The sequence below is a fragment of the Cervus canadensis genome, chromosome 7 (genome assembly GCF_019320065.1).
Source record: "Cervus canadensis isolate Bull #8, Minnesota chromosome 7, ASM1932006v1, whole genome shotgun sequence".
Lineage (NCBI taxonomy): Eukaryota > Metazoa > Chordata > Mammalia > Artiodactyla > Cervidae > Cervus > Cervus canadensis.
In genome coordinates this window covers 35671149-35689907 of record NC_057392.1, presented here as the reverse complement: position 1 = coordinate 35689907, position 18759 = coordinate 35671149, and the positions used below count along the sequence as shown (strand labels likewise).

Below are 18759 nucleotides of genomic sequence, written 5' to 3'. Positions count from 1 at the left end.
CTTGCCATAAAGTGATGGGACCGGATGCCATGATCTTTGTTTTCTGAATGTTGAGCTTTAAACCAACTTTTTCACTCTCCTCTTTCACTTTCATCAAGAGGCTCTTTAGTTCTTCTTCACTTTCTGCCATAAGGGTGGTGTCATCTGTGTATCTGAGGTTATTGATATTTCTCCCAGCAATCGTGATTCCAGCTTGTGCTTCTTCCAGCCCAGCATTTCTCATGATGTACTCTGCATATAAGTTAAATAAGCACGGTGACAATATACAGTCTTGACCTACTACTCTTCCTATTTGGAACCAGTTTGTTGTTCCATGTCCAGTTCTAACTGTTGCTTCCTGACCTGCATACGGATTTCTCAGGAGGCAGGTCAGGTGGTCTGGTATACAACAAACAACTCAGTTTAAACTCTGTACTAGGGATTATATAACAACAATGTATCCTGCTTGAGGAGCTTCTCCTTCCTGAAAACCTTCTGACTAATCCTGATATCTTAGAATGTATATTATGGGAGTGGGCCTGGTAGGATTTTTCTATCATTAAATTCTAATCCTGTTATCCTAGAATGTAAATTGTGGGAGTGGATCTGGTAAAATTTTTACAACCTTAAGACATCCTTTTGATTTATTGTAGTAACGAATTTATAAAGTATATAATTCCCGTGCTAAAGACTAGCAAGTGGGGCACTCTCCACCCCTGTCTGATGTCTATGTCAGAAACTTTCTCTGTCCCCTTTCACTGATAAAACTTCTGCCACACAAGAGCCCTGTGTGGTCAAGCCTGGTCTCCAGTCCCGAAGCTAAAACTTTGGAGATCACAAATCTGATGTTGTTCACTGTAAGCTATCATTTCCAAACCCGCTCAATACCGTTCAAGGTGTGATTACAGTCCCCAAACTGGGCTTGGGCAAATTAGCAACTCACATGGAATGGCAACTCACATCAAGTACCTACAGACCGATAGGTGTCAACATGGTACTGTGGGCCACACAGGCCAGTGCCAGCTATTCCCCAGTGGAGCAGTGGGAGCCAGGACTGAGCTCCAGCAAAGCTCCAGAAGCCCCCTGCACCTCAGGGCCAGAAGGCTTCTCTCTTCAGTCCTTCTTGTAGCCCCTTCAACTCAGGAGCAAGCCACCAGGAAGAGGCTAGTGCAATGGTTAACTTTTGAGTTTTAGTCAGATGGAGCCAAGTCCAACCTGGGAGCTGACTAGTGGCAGGCTTTTGGCAAACCACTCAACCTTCCAGAAATTTCTGGTAGGCCTCAGGCAGACAACTCAACCTTCCTGAAACTCAAGCTAGGAATAATATCAGCACCACACAGCCATGCTGTAAGAGTCAATGAGATATGTGTGGAAAGCATTTACTAAGGTGCCTGACACAGTAAAATACTCCATAGACTGTGGCTACTACTATTATTTGTATTATGTGCTAGCATAGCCTTAAGGCCTCTGATTATGTAAAAAGACAGGTGCATCCCTGAATCTCTTTCCTGGATTCTGCATTTAGTGTGAGTACACTTAAAAACAATGACTACACATGGAATCAATGTAGAAAAATTCTTTTCTAATGGAGAACATTTCTGGTACCATGGAAATTAATGTTTTGTTTAATAGATGCATCACTATTTATAAGAAACCAGATTAGTATTTTTTTAATTAAAAATGTTTATTGGTTATTGACTTTAATCAGTTTAAAGGAAAGAAATATTCTTTCAAATGTGCTAATAAGAAAAAGACCCAGAGAAATGGACAAAGTTGGGTAGAATTTTCAGCGTTTTGAATACAAATAAAGCTCATAAATTTTATATGGATTCTAGGATATTTATTAATACTCCTCCAACAATGGGCTTGACATTGAACAGGACTATAAACATATGAACAAGTCCAATCCAATATATTTCAAAACAAGAAGATTCTTGAGAATAGAAATTCTGTCTTTTGTAAGTACCCTTGCCATTCATTGGAGGAGAGGTTACAGGAAGTGTCTGTGAATTCTGAAATTCATGAACTTTGGAATTCATATACATTCTTAAACCACTAATAAAAGAAGACCATATAGATGGGCGCCCAACATATAAAAATATAGTAACCACATAATAATCAAAAACAATGTTCAGTAATGCCCACTAAAATGAACAAAGAGAAAAATACAGCATAAGAATATAAAACAAATATTTTATACCCCTACAAACAAAACAAAGGCATCTTTTTGGTTCTGTTGTTTTTATAAAAACTATGTGTGAAACACACACGTATGTGTATTTTTACAGGAAACTTGACAAATATAGAAAAGCACTTCTAAATAAAAATCACCTGTCATATCATCAACATGAATGTCATTCCTTTGACAAGAGCATAAAAAATTCATAGAAGGAGATGTGATCAGGGAAGGCCTTCCTAGCCTCAGGACCTGCGGATGACAATTTACCAACCACTTTAAAATCCATGGGCCAAACCTCTTTTTAGGCTCTCGAATATCTCTACTGTTGCCTAACTCCTGATACCACTGTATTTTAAATCAAGCCAATAGTGATCAATAAACAAGGATACATGTAAAGCTATGGTTCTAATCTAAAACTTCTTGTTTCCCAAATATTAAGAGCTGGGTGGAATCTTAGACATTCATCTAGCACTCTTCACTATGCCTGTCCCCATTATTGAGAAGGAAACAGGAATGGGGAGGTTAAGTGATATATGCCCAAGTGTTACAGCTGAGTAACTTAAACCCAATCCCCTAACAGCCAGGCCAGGGCTCCGTCCAAGTGAACACACAGTGACTGAATCTCCCCAAGTGATGGAACTTCAGTTAAGTGGCTCGACTATGAATGAGCCTGAAAGGCAGACCACAGTGGATCTGTATGACCAGATGAAAGCTGCAATGCACTTTCAGCTCCACATAGGCAACTGTGGTGACTTTAGGGAGGCAAGTCACAGAAAGACCATATGGTCAAATGAAGAGTGTGCCCTGTGTCAACTGGTCATTGGAGCAACGTGAGAGCTCCACATTCCATTGAGATGTGAGGCTGGTGAAGTCACAAGAGTCATTTCTGGTTGACTGCACTGCCAGGACAGCTTGGGAGGCAGAAGAATCCAAAAGAGGCCCCTGAGAATATTAGGATTAAAATGAAGAAAACTCTTGAATCAGCTAGATTCCTCTTGGTCAGCAGGCACATATCCACAGAGGTCATATGACTTATGACCAATCATCTCCCTTCAAGTTCCAATCCAATTCAGTGAACCCTCAGATTTTCATCATCCCCACTTCAAGGCTGTCCTCTTATATCTAAAGCTTATCTTTGACTAAACAAATCTCAATTGACTAAAAGAGTGTAGAAATATGAAAGGTCAGGTTTCAGTTTCTTCTGATCAATCTAGGTCATTTCAGTCGTAAGAAGTCTCTTTAGCCTCATGTGGGCAGAGCTCAGTACAGATGTTCCTACTTTAAGTAGACTTCATTCTCAAATATAAGTGATTAAAGTTAAAAGTTACGATCATTTCTGGCTCTCTTCTTCCCACATCACAACTGTGGTGCAGGCTCAACGTGAAGAGTCAGACTGGGTGCCACGTCTCAGGAGGCTTGCTGGCGGATGAGCTCTTTCAACTGAGCCAGTCTGTCACTTTTCAGTGCTTCCCGGATGGAGTGGAAAAATCCAAAATAGTGTTCAAAGTTGTGCATCATAAGCAGGACACCAGCCAATAGCTCGTTCGTCACCAGCAGATGGTGGACGTACGCACGAGTGTGGTTCTTACAGCAATAACAGGAACACCCTCTCACGAGAGGACTGAAGTCCTCCTGGTACCTGAGGAAGGAAGTTACAATGATATTCCACAAGAAACTGAGAACCCAGACCACCTATTCTATTGGCACATAACCAACAGTTAGTAACACGACTAGCAAATGTAGTGCCAGGCACCTGCTGAAGAGGGCAATGTAGTCAAAAGGTAATGGAGAGTGCAGCGGGCCAGGAGATTCAGAAGTCCGGCTCTGATGGATACAGCCTCCTAGACCAAGGCTTACCAAGGAGCAGCAGCAGAGTCACATGCTCGCTGCCTCCTGCTGAGCATGGTTAGTCATACTGTAAAGGCACACAAAAATGTGAGGAGACGCGGTTCTGATGAATGACACTCTTCTCCCACTTGCCATCAGAACTATAATATTAGAAGAGACGGTATGACCTTTTACTTGCATAGCTTTTTGCAGTTTAAAAAAAACTTCTATATATTCTGTCTCATTTAATCTCTGCAACCACCCGTGGAGACATACATCTTTCCTGTTACTTTACCAATGAAGACTGGCCAAGGGGACAAAAAGGGAAGGCTCTGGAGCTACAATGACTGGGCTTGTTTCCTGCTTCACAACTCTGGAAAGCCAGTTAACCTCCCCCTGGGTCTGTTTTCTCATCTGAAATGTAATCAGGTAATAACAATGCCTTATTAGTGCTTACCTATAGAGCTGTTACAAGAATTAGATGATTTAATATAGTAAAGGACACAGACAGGCACATGCTAAGCACTATATGTACTATCTTTTATCAGCTATTTAAAGGAAGTTAAGTGACTTGACCAAAGTCACACAGTCATGAGCAGAACCACAATCTGAATGCCAAATCTCCAAAGCTTCAAGTCTATTGCTGATAAATACAGCAGTTCCCAATGATATCTACAATGTAAAGGGAATTTTAGTAGTAACCATTTATATCACCCTAGCTTTTTAAAAACAGAAATGAACCTCCTTGGTTATTTTTCAATAAGTCAAACATGGTAAATGTCAGCATTTCAGACCTACAATCAAGAAGTCACTACAGAAAGAAGAACTAGGAATTTCACATTCTTTCATAAATTTTCAAGTCTGTACTATTACTAGATAGTAATAAATAAGTCTGAGTCCCTAAAATGTCCCTTTACATAAGACCAAAAATACCCCAGCATCAAAATAAGTATACCAAGTTCCAGAAAAACTACTCACTTGTTCACTGATAATTTCCACTTTTGGCCAAACACAAAGTTACAAGATATCTTAGTTTAGTCTTTATAGAGGCAAATACTTTACTTAAGATTTATAATTTGTATATAACCAAGATGGCTTAAATTCCTTAAAATTTAAAAATCTTTTTGTATTTTATCTTGAAATTCTTATTTTACACTGTTATTATTTAAAGTAATCATAAGAAACACCAAACAATGGATTTGGTCTAATCCTCCTGACAGCTCTTCTAAAACATTAGTTATCAAGCCTCAGTTTTCTGACAAGACAAAGTACACAAATTCATCTACAGAAAAAAAGAGTTCTGCTGGCACTGAATTTGAGAAGGCCCAAACAATGTCCAACTATAAATATTTTATGAACTCATAAACTGAGAAGGGAACAGTTACATAAAACTTTTAAAACAGACTGAAATTAAAAAGACAGAAATCAAATTTAAAAAAACAATCCTTACTTTTTTTCCTTCAGATTAATTTCAAATGATGTCATTTCTCGGTCGCAACTGGTTGTTTTACTTTTCTTTGTTTGATCCACATATTTTATTTCTTCCTGTGTTCCATCTTGTTGTAATACTGAGGACAAACCAAAAAGAAGTCTTGAATGAAGATCAGATAAAGAGGGGCCACTGGGAGAATTTTTGTTTTAGTTACTATTTCAGGTCCTTTGACCCTGTAATTCCACTCCTTAGAACTTAACTTAAGGAAATGCACACACATTAAAAAAAGGAACATGTAACAAGGTGATCACTGACCTGTAATCTATAGTATCAAAACCTGGACACTCAACTATGTCTAGCAAAACATGGTTACAAGTGTATATCTTATAATCTTACTCTCAAGGAAGGATTTCTTAAAAACCAGCTGGGTGTGTGTATGTTCGTGTGTGTGTAAGACAGAGGGGGAGGGAAAGAATAAATGTGTGTGCCTGTGTGTTGGGAGTCATGTCTTATCATAATGTACATGCAAATTCACTGGGCTTTGTAACTGCCTATATTACAGATTAAAAGTAGAATATGGTTTTAATTTATGTATTCTGTATGGAGACTCTGGCCCTCCAGGGAACTCAGTTAATCCAGAATTAAATGCGAATTTGAGTTGTTCCCTTGAACTCTTTGCTTTAAGTAAGAACATTGCTGGAATTGCAAGGGAAACACTAGTTACTATGCAAAGAGCCAGCCAGAGTGCAAGTAGAGAAGTATTTCTGGGAATGAGTAATAACAATGTTAGGCCCAAGGAAAATGGGCAGATGGTCCTAGGAAGGTAAATTCGCCCAGGTGAAAGGAAAAAGCGATGTAACCTGAGCATTGAGCCCATGGCTATTCTAATTTTGCTGCCATTATTGGCATGCTGATGTGGAAAACCATAATAAAACCCTGGCTTTTGGAAAGTCCTTGTCACTGGGGAAATTACTGCCTACATCAGGCAACTAATTCTTGTGGAATTTTCACTTTGTAATTGGCAAAAAGCCCCAATTTAGTATGCACATACACAAATATGATTCATAATAATACTTTCATAAAAATGTTTAAACTCAGTTTTTCCAGTCATGAAGAAATCTGGCTTTCTCTGGCCCAAAAGGAACTTGTTTGTTCCAAAGAACTCAATACCAGGTTCTCTGTAGAGCTTTGCGTATTCACAGTACAGAATGACTAACAATCACCTATGTGCTGGCAGAAATAATTTCACTTGTAAATGAAGCCATGAACATTTATAAAGTGTTTATGGTACACCTATCTATATACATATGTTCTAGTCTGTCTAAGAGATAGTAAACCTGGTCTCCTCTGCTTAAGAATTTGATCAACTTGATTGATTTTGTTTCCAGAAGTAATTCCATTTAGATTATTGCTTAAGTTGTGTTACAGAAGTGTAACAAATCCTGAATGAAATTTTCATCACTTATGGGGAATAAAAGGAGCCTTTAAAGAAGTCTCTGACCCTACTCAAATTTAAGGGGAGCAGCAGGCGGGAAAGGAAAGCACACTCTGAAGGCCAGAGGGCAAACGGGCCCACAACACTCTCCTGAAACACTGCAGACACACTTCAAGGGACCCCAACCCTAAGTCTATAACCCGGTTCCTTTTTTATTGCCAGCTAAACATTAGAATCTGAAACTGATTTTCTTGACTTCTGAATAACTAAACAATAAAAGCAAATGGCAGTGCTTCAAAGCAACATTAGCAGAGGAAAACAGCTTTCACATTTCAGTATGAAAAAAAAAGCAAAGTAACACTAAGATCAGAGAGGGTGAGACTCCCTGTATTTTAGCATGACGTTTGCAAAAAACAGACAAGAACTCCTTTGTGAAAAAATGAATTAACTTTTACCAAGCAGTTCAAAGGTTTTCTTTTCTTAGATTTTCATCACCATTCATTCACTCTGAATGTTCTTTTTTTCTGGCTATTAATAGAAGAGGTTTTGTTTTTCTTGGTTCTGCTCCCTACAAAAATCACTTCCGAATATTGATGAGCTATGTGTGTAGTATTAAGTGCCTGGTTCTGTGTGCCAACATGCCAGGGTGTACAGATAAAAAACAAAGACGTAGTTTTATAAAAGGCTGGCTTTACAGTATGCACATGTTTCTGGTTTGTGACTCAAGCCAAAAGCCGATAGGAAATAGAAAGAATTTAAGGGTGACACAGAGATTAACTTCAAAAGACCTACATGTCTCTTCAGGATTCGGCTGGTAATCAAAGCTGAAAGTCAGGGCGCATCCCCGCTCTGTCACTTGATAAGGGAAAAAACTCTCAAATAAATCCACTCCTCTTTCAATACACTCGAGCACCTCATCTGGCCGGCTAACACCACAGATGAGCCTGTGAAAATAATACATGGAGTGACATGAGGACAATGCCAGGAATGAAATCAGAGTCTTTCCAGAAGGCATTAACAGTAATAATAATGAAAATCATGGTTAGCATGGCAAGCAGCAGATAAAGAGGTGTAGCGGAAAGACCACAGAGCTTTGGCAGCAGAAACCTGGACTGGAATCTCAACTCTGCCATTTATTTACCTGCTGTGTTACTTTGGGAAGGTTTCTTAACCTCTCTGAGTTTTAGTTTTCCAAATTTTAAAAACAAAAGCAAGAATACACATCTCATAGACTGACTGTGAGGATGAATGATGTACTTGAAAAAGCAGAGTGTAGTTTCTGACTCCAAAGAGAAGCTAGTAAGGGTTAGTTTTCTTTCTCACTCATCCCTTCTGAAACAATCTCCAGAGTCTTGGACTTAATTCTGTAGCCTTTCTATCCACTGCATATGATTGTTTTTTTTAGTGTAAAGCTGTGTGCTTTATTTTCTTCAAATACTCTTCCATGTCTTAACTGTACTTTGCTTATAATTCTTTTTCATTGTTGGCTCAAGAAAGACATTTTTACCTACTGTATTCTTCATAGCTCCATTTACAAAGCAATTCTTACTCTCGGAATTTCAACTCTGCCCACAGGATCCAAGAAACTAGTTAGCTTTCTTTATGCTTCTTCTATATTTTCTCCATTAACAAAATGTCTGCATGGTGGAATGAGATGGTATTTCTAGAGGCAATAGGTAATGCATTCTGAGAGTGTTAATAATATTCAACTAGGTTTTGCCACTAAAACAAGATGGGGAGATGCAATAGATCAGGGCTGGCTGGCTGCTATTTTTTATGTTTGTTTTTTTACTCATAGTCCCTTTTATAAACTGGCAGAGAAAAGCTTATAGACTCCCTGATTTCTAAAAGAAGTCCAAAAAAAGGCTTATGTAATATTAAACAACCAGAACCCTTAAATATATGCTGGTTTTTCTGACTACAGTTTCCTTCAAGTAATGTCATGTTTTTAGAACTCCTCTCCAACTGAAGCTGGCATTTCTACACACTTAAGAGAAAGAAAAACAATCCCAGCTTTCAAATCCAGTAACAGACATCTGTGAGCATTTAATTCAAAAGAAGTCCAGAAAATGACTAGAAATACTAGTGCTGAATTGTCATCTGCACCCAAATGAAATAAGCACAGGAGGGAAAGCAATGAACACAGAGGACTAGGATAAAACTGGGGCGAGGGTGGGGAGGATGGTGGCTGGGGTGCTGGAAATATCTTGTTCTGGCTGGTGTTTACAAGCATATACAGGAATAAAAATTCATCAAGGCATGCCTAAAATCCATATACTTAACTACAAGTTATACCTGGACTTTTTTTTTAAAAGTAGTAAAATTATATACATATATATATCACTCAGGGTGTCCCATGTGGCTCAGACCATTGCAGGTAAAGAATCTGCCTGCAATGCGGGAGACCTGGGTTTGATCCCTGAGTTGGGAAGATCCCGTGGAGGAGGGCATGGCAACCCACTCCAGTATTTTTGCCTGAAGAATCCCATGGACAGAGGAGCGTGGCAGGCTACAGTCCATAGGATTGCAAAGAGTTGACACAACTGAGTGATTGAGCATAGCACACATAATATTACTCATCAGCCCGAGGGGTATAAGTATTACCCCATAATCAAACCTCTTAATGTATCTCCAGGAAAAAAAAGCATGAATATTCATACCAACTGGGATAAAAGACTACAGTCTTTTTAAAAAAAAATAAAATATGTGGATAGTCTGGTAAGACATCAGCTGTACGCAGAAACTTACGGATTTTTTTGCCTTAAAATCTTGCAGATCACTCTTCTCTCCAGCACATAGTAAATCCTATGATGGATGGAAACAGCCAGCCCCACTCAGGTTGCCAGTTCCCTCGATTTCAAAAAATACTCCTCCTCACTACCTGCCTCAAATCTAAGAACCTCTTAAAGGTCCTTATTGATAGAACCCGTCTTCATTCCACTGGGGATCCCAGATCTGTCCTCAGCTTTCTGTGATTAAGGCCAGAGTTCCATGTGACTTTCTACCAGTCCCCAGGTTATAATGGATAAAGAATATTATTTATATTTGGCACAAGAATGAGGGGGAATAATATAACACTTGCCCTCACTTATAAGAATCAAATAAACTAACTCACATGGCACCGTTCTCTGGCCCACATTCTAAAATCAAAGGCAGACTCCCCCAAGCAGACTCAGCCCAGAAAGAACATAATCAAAACATCAAAAGACACGCCCATGTAGAGACTGCACACTGCAGACTGCATACTGCACATTCTGCAGCCCACCAGGCTTGGCCTGCATCCTCCTGAACACTAGCCTTGGTTTGTCCTCCGGCAGCTCTGCAGTGACTGATGACAGCAAGTGCAGTCTAGTCTCCAGGGTTGCTGGATTCCCCTGAAAGCCATCCAGAAGGAAGCCGCCAACAGGCCGCTTGGCTGTTTCTCGAGCCGACCTCAGCCTCTCCTCCGTCACGTCTCCACCTTCGATCACTCCAATGATCGAACTTTTCTGGAGGACCTAAGGTGAGAAAGGATTGAACATTTTTAACTGTTTCCAGTAGTGGAGACCTCTGTTTAAATGAGCATTAGTTAGCAGAAGCCCCCTGGAGAGATGAAATCTCAGTTGAAGCATGCAGGGGGATGGCACACTCTCCTTCCTGAGAACCTTTAGGGTTCCAAAGAACACAATCTGAAAGCCATTCAACGAGGTAAGAAAAGACTGAAGAGAAACTGAGACAATCAACATAGGCAGTCATGCTTTAGCTTAAACACACACCAGGCAGGTACAAGAGGAAAAGAACAAAAGCAACAGCTTTCATTTGTAGAAATGGTTCTCCTGGTCTACTCTAGGCTACTTCTAAGTCTCTTAGGACTCACAGACTTAGAAAACAAACTTACAGTTGCCAGGGCAAGGGATAGTTAGGGACTTTGGGAAGGTCACGTATACACTGCTAACTTTAAAATAGATAACCAATGAGGTCCTACTGTATAGCCCATAGAACTCTGCTCAATGTTAAGTGCCAGCCTGGGTGGGAGTGGGATTTGGGAGAGAATGGATACATATATATGTATGGCTGAGTCCCTTTGCTGTTCACCTGAAACTATCACAACATTGTTAATTAGCTATACCCCAATACAAAATAAAAAGTTTAAAGTTTGGGGGGAAAAAAGAAATCTCTTAGTTATAAATAACATTAGGAACTGTGACACTGGCTGGGACAACTGACTGCTCATTTGGAAAAAGATAAAACAAAAATTAGTACTGTACACCATTCTCAAAAATAAATTCCCGATAGCCCTAAAGATCTAAGCATAAAAGATATAGTTATACAAGTATTAGAAAAACAGATTAAGTATTTTTATACTCTTGGGATAAGGTAGGCCTTCCAAAGCAAGATAAAGCTTTGGAAGGAAAAGGAAAAAGCAGACATAATTGAGCACAGAAACATTAAAAAAATCCCTAGTGAAATATACTATCAACAAAGGTAAAGGGGAACTTACTCTTTGGAGAGATAGCTAAATGTCTACACCATGGACAAAGCTCCAACAAATCCTCTAAGCAAAGGACAGCCCTACAGACATCTAGGCAAATATGTGAATATGAACTTCAGAAAAACACATCTGGAGAGCTTACTAAATCTCACAAGGAAATGAAACCTGGAAATAATTAGATACCATTTTTGCCCATCACACTGACAGAAAAGTCAAAAGATAAAAAGCAACATAGTGGAGGTAAAAGGGTTAGAGAAATGGCACTTACATACCCTGACAACTACAGAGAATAAAAATTAGTTCAGCCTCTTGCTAGGGCAAACATACAACATTTACCAAAATGTCAATACTTTTATCTTTATACATTCTAAAATTCCACTTCTAAGAATATCACCTACAAATATATTTATTCATATGCACCAAAGTTTATTTTTGGTGCATATGAAACAAAGTTGTTTAGAATAATGAAAAACTGGAATCAGGCTAAACATCCATCAGTAGAGTAGAGGCTTAAGTAAAGTATAATATGTTCATAGTATGGCTTCCTACACAGTTGTTTTAAAAAGAAAGCATAACGTATAGTAATATATACACTAACAGGAAAATAATTTCAAGACACTGCTAAATAAAAACAAACAAATTCCTGAAAAGATGATCATATTCCTGTAATAAAAACCAGAGGCATGCATATATGTAATAATTATGTGTATGTGACTATAAAAAATAAGGTTTACAAGGAAAAATACCAATCAACAGTGGCTCTTCAATAGAAGAAGTGGGTGGGAAGGGAGCCTGGAAGGCTATAAAGAGGCTAAAAGGCTATATTCATCCTGCTTCTTGATTTAAGCAGGAGGAACATAATCAGACTATTCCTCCAGAAAGAAGACTTAAGCTGCTGTGTGGAGAGTGAACTGAGGGTGAGTGTGGTTAAAGGATGGAGTAGAGATGACTTGAATCATTGGGGAAGACAAAGAGGATCTTGACTGAGGCAGTAGCGATGGAGTGAACAGGAGAGAGAGGATCTGCAACCTCGTCAGGAAGAACAATCAACAACTCAACACAACCTGACTGCTGAGTTTCCTGGGGAGAGGATGAGGACAAAAATAGGATGACTCCTGGCTCCTATTTCAGATGTCCAGGGAGATGATGAGAAGAGCCAAGACAGGGCATCCTAGGACACCAGTGGAGGGTGAGGGAAGATGATTATTCTGTTTTGCGCATTCTGAGTTTGAGGTATCAGCCACTGAAGATACGGAATAAAAGTTAGGGCAATGTATATACTGGTGCAACTGCCCAGGCTAGACAGTAGGAGGTGCTTGGCACAGGCTGCCACTCCCCTCGCCTGCTGCCACGCTAGACACAGCCAAGAGGCTCTCCTCACCCTGCTGCACTGTGCACAGCTCTGAGCACCTTGAGATGAGACTTATTCACCATCCCTGGCCTCGGGAATACACGCAGAAGGAAGGAAAGCTGACGACAGAATCTTGAGGAGCTTCAATGCTTAAGGGCATTCAGAATAAGAGGATTCAATGGATAAGAGGAAAAAATCACAGACAGAGGAAAAGATGCTTGCAGACATACAAAGTAGACAGTTACATAGGCCTGTTCCTTTACGTGATTGGCACAGCCCCATCTAGGAACTCGTTTTCATGGGTATAAGAAGTGTAGCCACCAGGGACTTGCCTGGTGGTCCAGAGGTTAAGAATCCACCCTTCAATGCAGGAGACACAGGTTCAATCCCTGGCCAGGGAAGTAAGACCCCATTTGCTGCCAGGCAACTAAGCCTGAACACAATTAGAAAGCTCGCATACCAGAACCAAAGATCCCGTGTGCCACAACTAAGACTCGATACAGCCAAATAAATAAGTAAATTTAAAAAAAGTATAACCGTATTGTCTAAAATAGAACACACTTAAGAGTAAAAGGGGGCACTATCAATAATCATGTCAAGATAACAGCATAAGGGGTACAGAGAGGGACCCGAGCATTTGCCCAGCCCACAAGAATAATGTGAAATGGTGTGGCTGACAACACACAAGAGGGATTTGAGGCTCATCTGGCCTTTCTAATAATCACACTCTGTCACTCTCCCTGTCCTCCTTTCTACTCATCCAAACATTTACTCATCCTACAAGGATAATTACTGGCCGAAAACAATTGCTAGCAAATAACTGTTAGCAGAGCTAACAATTCAGAGCCGCAGCAATGTCCCCACGCTGAACCCTTACTCAGATACTGAGAGTTCTATCAGAATGACAAGTAAGCTTCCTCTAATTATTTCACGTATATTGATTAGCCAAAGTACATTTTTTATTAGTAAACTCAAAATAATGATCTTTCTCAAACTCCATGTGCTTTGCCACAGTGGGGCCTGCTAGTGGCTCAGGATTCCTCTACACAAATGACCAGACACTAAAAGTCTCTCCTCTGATCGCTATCTCCTATTCTCCCACTTCCTCTGCTCTCTCCTAATGAATGCCTTCCTTTCCAGCTTTATAACTCTGCTATCAAGGTCCCTTATTCACTGCTACAGCTTCATCTTCCCCAGCTCACGAGATGATGAGGTTACTATGCCTTCAGGATATAGAGCCGGAAGGGGCACTTTCCAGACATACGTAGGGAACTGGAGTCAGGGTGGAGTGAACAACTGAATATTAACTCGATACTAAAAAGGGTCTTGAAAGACTCAAATCTCTGGGCAGAGGAATTGGGGACTGTCACACAGGGAGAACAGTGCTGAAGGAGAGCCAGAGGAAGAGCAGGTGTGAGGAGAGGAGATACTGAGTTTGTTACCTGAGTCTGAGGTGCCTGAGAGGAATAGTGTAGTGAGAGAATGTAGCAAAGGCCTGTGGCTGTGTAACTCTGAAGCTAAGGAGAGTGATCTTGATCATACACACAATTTTAGAATTTTCAGCAATTAAAACTAAGGGGAGCTTCCCAGAGAGAACATATAGTGTGGGATAAAAAAAGAGCCTAAGACATCCTAAAGAGCAATAAAACATTCAGAGAAGAAGAAAAAATCAGGAGAATAAAAGAGACCAAGAAGTAAAGAGCAAGAAACAGGAGGAGGGGCAGAAAGGGTGGTATCATGGAATGCAAATTAGCTAGAGTTCCAGGAGAAAGGCCTGGTGAGTGGTATGGCTTTACCTCTGACTCTTCCTGTAGCTTCAGACAATTATCCAGGAAGAGAAGCGATCGGTCAACAGACTTTCTGGCTCTTTTTATGGAAGTTGCTTCATCGCAAGTTGCCTCTCCATCCGAAAGGCACTGGAACCAGTCTGGCTGAAGGGCCTGCTGAATGGCCATGAACTTGGACGCAGTCATTTCTACGCGTCCTCCAACACCCCACACAGACACTGACTGCCACGGAACAAGGTGAGACGAATTAGCAAGAGCAACATGCAAATAAAAAGAAAATAATAAAATGATCAAAGCAATTCTGAATTCAATTCTTCTTTACAGCTGGAGAGATGGTGGCAATTCAATCTTCTAGACATGGTGGGTAAAGAGGTTTCCCATACCATATTCCAAATTTTCTAAGGACCTGAGAGCTCATAGTGTCCTTCAATGTCCATTCAAGCCAACTTCTCAGTTATCGCCCAAGAATTCTGTGTCTACTTTTCCAGAATCCCAGTCTTTCTCTCTCTTCCACTCCATGCTGTTTCTGACTACACCACAGACTGATTTTTTTGTCTTTCAACACACTGTTCCTTTTGATTGAGATGGCCTTCCCCTACTTCTTTGCCTGGTAAAATACTATTCAAGACCTAAGAGTTTAGATGCCATCTTCTCTACTATGTTCCCCAAACTTTACTAGGCAAAATCAATTGCTCACTCTTATAAGCTCTATCAGCAATTTGTATTTACTTCTTTCATAGAAAAGATAGCCTTTATCACACCTTTGTATATTTGTCTGAACCAAGTATCTAATATCACAGTTGTGCCCCAAACGCAATCTGGGCCTCACACAGAATGTTTCCGCTCAGTTCAGTTCAGTTGCTCAGTCGTGTCGGACTCTTTGCGACCCCATGGACTGCAGCATGCCAGGCTTCCCTGTCCATCACCAACTACCAGTGTTTACTCAAACTCATGCCCACTGAGTCAGTGATGCCATCCAACCATGTCATCCTCTGTAGTCCCCTTCTCCTCCTGCCTTCAATCTTTCCCAGCACCAGGGTCTTTTCAAATGAGTCGGTTCTTTGCATCAGGTGGCCAAAATATTGGAGTTTCAGCTTCAATATCAGTCCTTCCAATGAATATTCAGGACTGATTTCCTTTAGGATGGACTGGGTGGATCTCCTTGCAGTTCAAGGGACTTTCAAGAGTCTCCAACACCACAGTTCAAAAAGCATCAATTCTTTGGCACTCAGGTTTCTTTATAGTCCAACTCTCACATCCATACATGACTACTGGAAAAACCATAGCCTTGACTAGATGGACCTCTGTTGGCAAAGTAATGTCTCTGCTTTTTAATATGCTGTCTAGGTTGGTCATAACCTTTCTTCCAAGGAGTAAGTGTCTTTTAATTTCATGGCTGCAGTCACCATCTGCAGTGATTTTGGAGCCCCCCAAAATAAAGTCAGCCACTGTTTCCACTGTTTCTCTATTTGCCATGAAGTGATGGGACCGGATGCCATGATCTTTGTTTTCTGAATGTTAAGCTTTAAGCCAACTTTTTCACTCTCCTCCTTCACTTTCATCAACAAGCTCTTTAGTTCTTCTTCACTTTCTGCCATAAGGCTGGTGTCAGCTGCATATATGAGGTTATTGATATGTCTCCCGGCAATCTTGATTCCAGCCTGTGCTTCATCCAGCCCAGCGTTTCTCATGATGTACTCTGCATATAAGTTAAATAAGTACGGTGACCATACACAGCTTTGACGTACTCATTTTCCTATTTGGAACCAGTCTGTTTCATGTTCAGTTCTAACTGTTGCTTCCTGACCTGCATACAGATTTCTCAGGAGGCAGGTCAGGTGGTCTGGTATACTCGTCTCTTTCAGAATTTTCCATAGTTTATTGTGATCCACACAATCAAAAGCTTTGGCATAGTCAATAAAGCAGAAATAGATGTTTTTCTGGAACTCTTGTGCTTTTTCGATGATTCAACAAATGTTGGCAATTTGATCTCTGGTTCAAAGTTGGTTTTCTAAAACCAACTTGAACATCTGGAAGTTCACAGTTCACGTAATGTTGAAGCCTGGCTTGCAGAATTTTGAGTATTACGTTACTAGCGAGTGAGATGAGTGCAATTGTGCAGTAGCTTGAGCATTCTTTGGGATTGGAATGAAAACTGACCTTTTCCAGTCCTGTGGCCACTGCTGAATTTTCCAAATTTGCTGGCATATTGAGTGAAATACTCTCACAGCATCATCTTTAGGGTTTGAAATAGCTCAACTGGAATTCCATCACCTCCACTAGTGTTGTTTGTAGTGATGCTTCCTAAGACCCACTTGACATCACATTCCAGAATGTCTGGCTCTAGGTGAGTGATCACACCATCATGATTATCTGGGTTGTGAAGATCTTGCCACCTCTTTTTAATATCTTCTGCTTTTGTTAGGTCCATACGCAGTCTGGGCCTCACACATTATGAATGTTCACTCATTAGACATAGTTAGATACAGAATTATATGCAAAGACATAAATCTCACAGTACACAAGAATCTCTGTATGTTCCTTTGGTTACTGCTTCCCCTACAGCGTCTCTCTTCTTAGAACAGATGTATGTAATTGGAGGACCACATACAATCTTTTTCATCCTGCATAACACTGTTTGAATGAATCCGTTCTCCCTTATAAATGGAATAATCGAGGTCAAAATATTTCCTTTTGAATTCAAATTACAAAATAGAAAGAAGTGTAAAACAGAAGACAAATTTAAAAAAAGGTATCCTAGGTAAGATTAATAGACATTGTTGATATCAATAAAGTGGGCGAAGAAAAGAGTAACTATGTTTGTGAAGTAGCAGTATATACTGAAGTCTTTCCATAACATTGTCCTCTGGGACAATGCAGTGGGGCCGTATCTCAGATTAAAACTTTTAATGAAGTCCTCTAGATACTGTTTTTGACTAGCTAAAATCTCTGGCTATGGACCCAGATTTTTCAAATTCTGTTCTAAACAGCAATATTATACTGAAGTTCTACTATATATAGTTATACATGTGATAACACTCATCAGCAACTTCCCCTACTTTTCCTGAGGTTGTTAAAACTGCAAATAAAGCATGGTACCAAAAGACTATTTTTTTTTCTACCATTATAGCAATTTCTTTTTTGGGCATGTACTTGACCCTTCTCTCCTCCCAAATTTTTGGTAACAGTAAAAAAGCTGAGGATACATTCCTTACCTTAACTCATCCGTGGGCTGCCCTATAAACCACACCATCCCACTATAGTCATACAAACAAAGAGAAGGCATAAAGGGATCTGGAATGGGTCAGCATCCCAGGCAGTGGAATCCTGGCATCTGAGGGATCCAATGCGCTGACTTCCTGAGACAAAGCTTCAGCCTTGAAGGACCTTCTGAGAACATACCTTATTTGTTACATAACCAGCTGGGCAAGGGCTGACTGGATCATGCAGGGAACAGTACAAGAGCGATTCTGGCATGCCTGTATAAACAAAAAAGAACCCCTGAAAGCACTTCCATCAGCAATGACACAGTGCTGTAACTGAGAGCAGCTTCATAATGTGGCTTCATATCCAGCAGGGCAGATAAAGTAATGCTAAAACAGAGTAAATTGCCCACACCAGACCTTAGAATTGTAGGAGGCCTGTCAACATGAATGAAGATTATTTTGAAATCTACAAACCCAAAAGAAGAATTAAACATTCATGTCTAATGACACTGAGTTGCTACAAAGGAAATGTATAACCAGAAGCATGATACAATGAAAAGTGATTAATGAAATATTGACCCTACTTGATTTACTTTGAAGAAAATAACATTAAGTTCATTCTCAATAAGGTACCATCCAAGGTGAACTTGCTACTGGAAAGATGAAATTATACAGTCAACAGGTAACATTATTAATAATAAATGGAGCCTACATCATGGGTCCCTAGGGACAGAATTATAGAAAAACGATAGGACACTGCAAATGGATCTCCTTTTCAGTAAGTTTCATTGACTCAAGATGACAGTTTCTTAGGTTTTTTTAATCAAAAAGACATTCATTTAAAAAAAATGTTTAGTAATTATATGTACTTAAATTTCATATGCCACATTTTCATAGGAAAAAAACAGGATTTTGCTGAAGACCAAAAATATAAAGCAAACAACAAAAATCTCTGCAGTTCTCCACCTTATTTTCTACAATTTCAATTATTATAATTATCTCTAGAAAGCTTATATTAGCTATTTTCACTTAATTATATGCTTGGATATTTTAAAGCCAGTTTTTAAAATTGGTCTCAGATCAAGGGAAATG

General features: G+C 39.8%; 1 protein-coding gene across 6 annotated transcripts in view; it reads right to left on the bottom strand.

Moving 5' to 3' along the window:
* QTRT2 (queuine tRNA-ribosyltransferase accessory subunit 2) overlaps nucleotides 1–18759 on the bottom strand; it is a 39530-nt gene that overhangs the window by 13328 nt on the left and 7443 nt on the right. For 3 of the 6 annotated variants that reach the window (XM_043474908.1, XM_043474910.1, XM_043474907.1), the window contains exons 4-8: nucleotides 17864–17940; nucleotides 14471–14683; nucleotides 10150–10349; nucleotides 7645–7796; nucleotides 5436–5553 (exon numbers count right to left, since the gene is read on the bottom strand). In XM_043474908.1, coding sequence (XP_043330843.1) covers nucleotides 5436–5553; nucleotides 7645–7796; nucleotides 10150–10349; nucleotides 14471–14683; nucleotides 17864–17940 — 760 coding nt within the window. The other 3 variants (XM_043474909.1, XM_043474906.1, XM_043474911.1) reach the window with 3 other exon arrangements.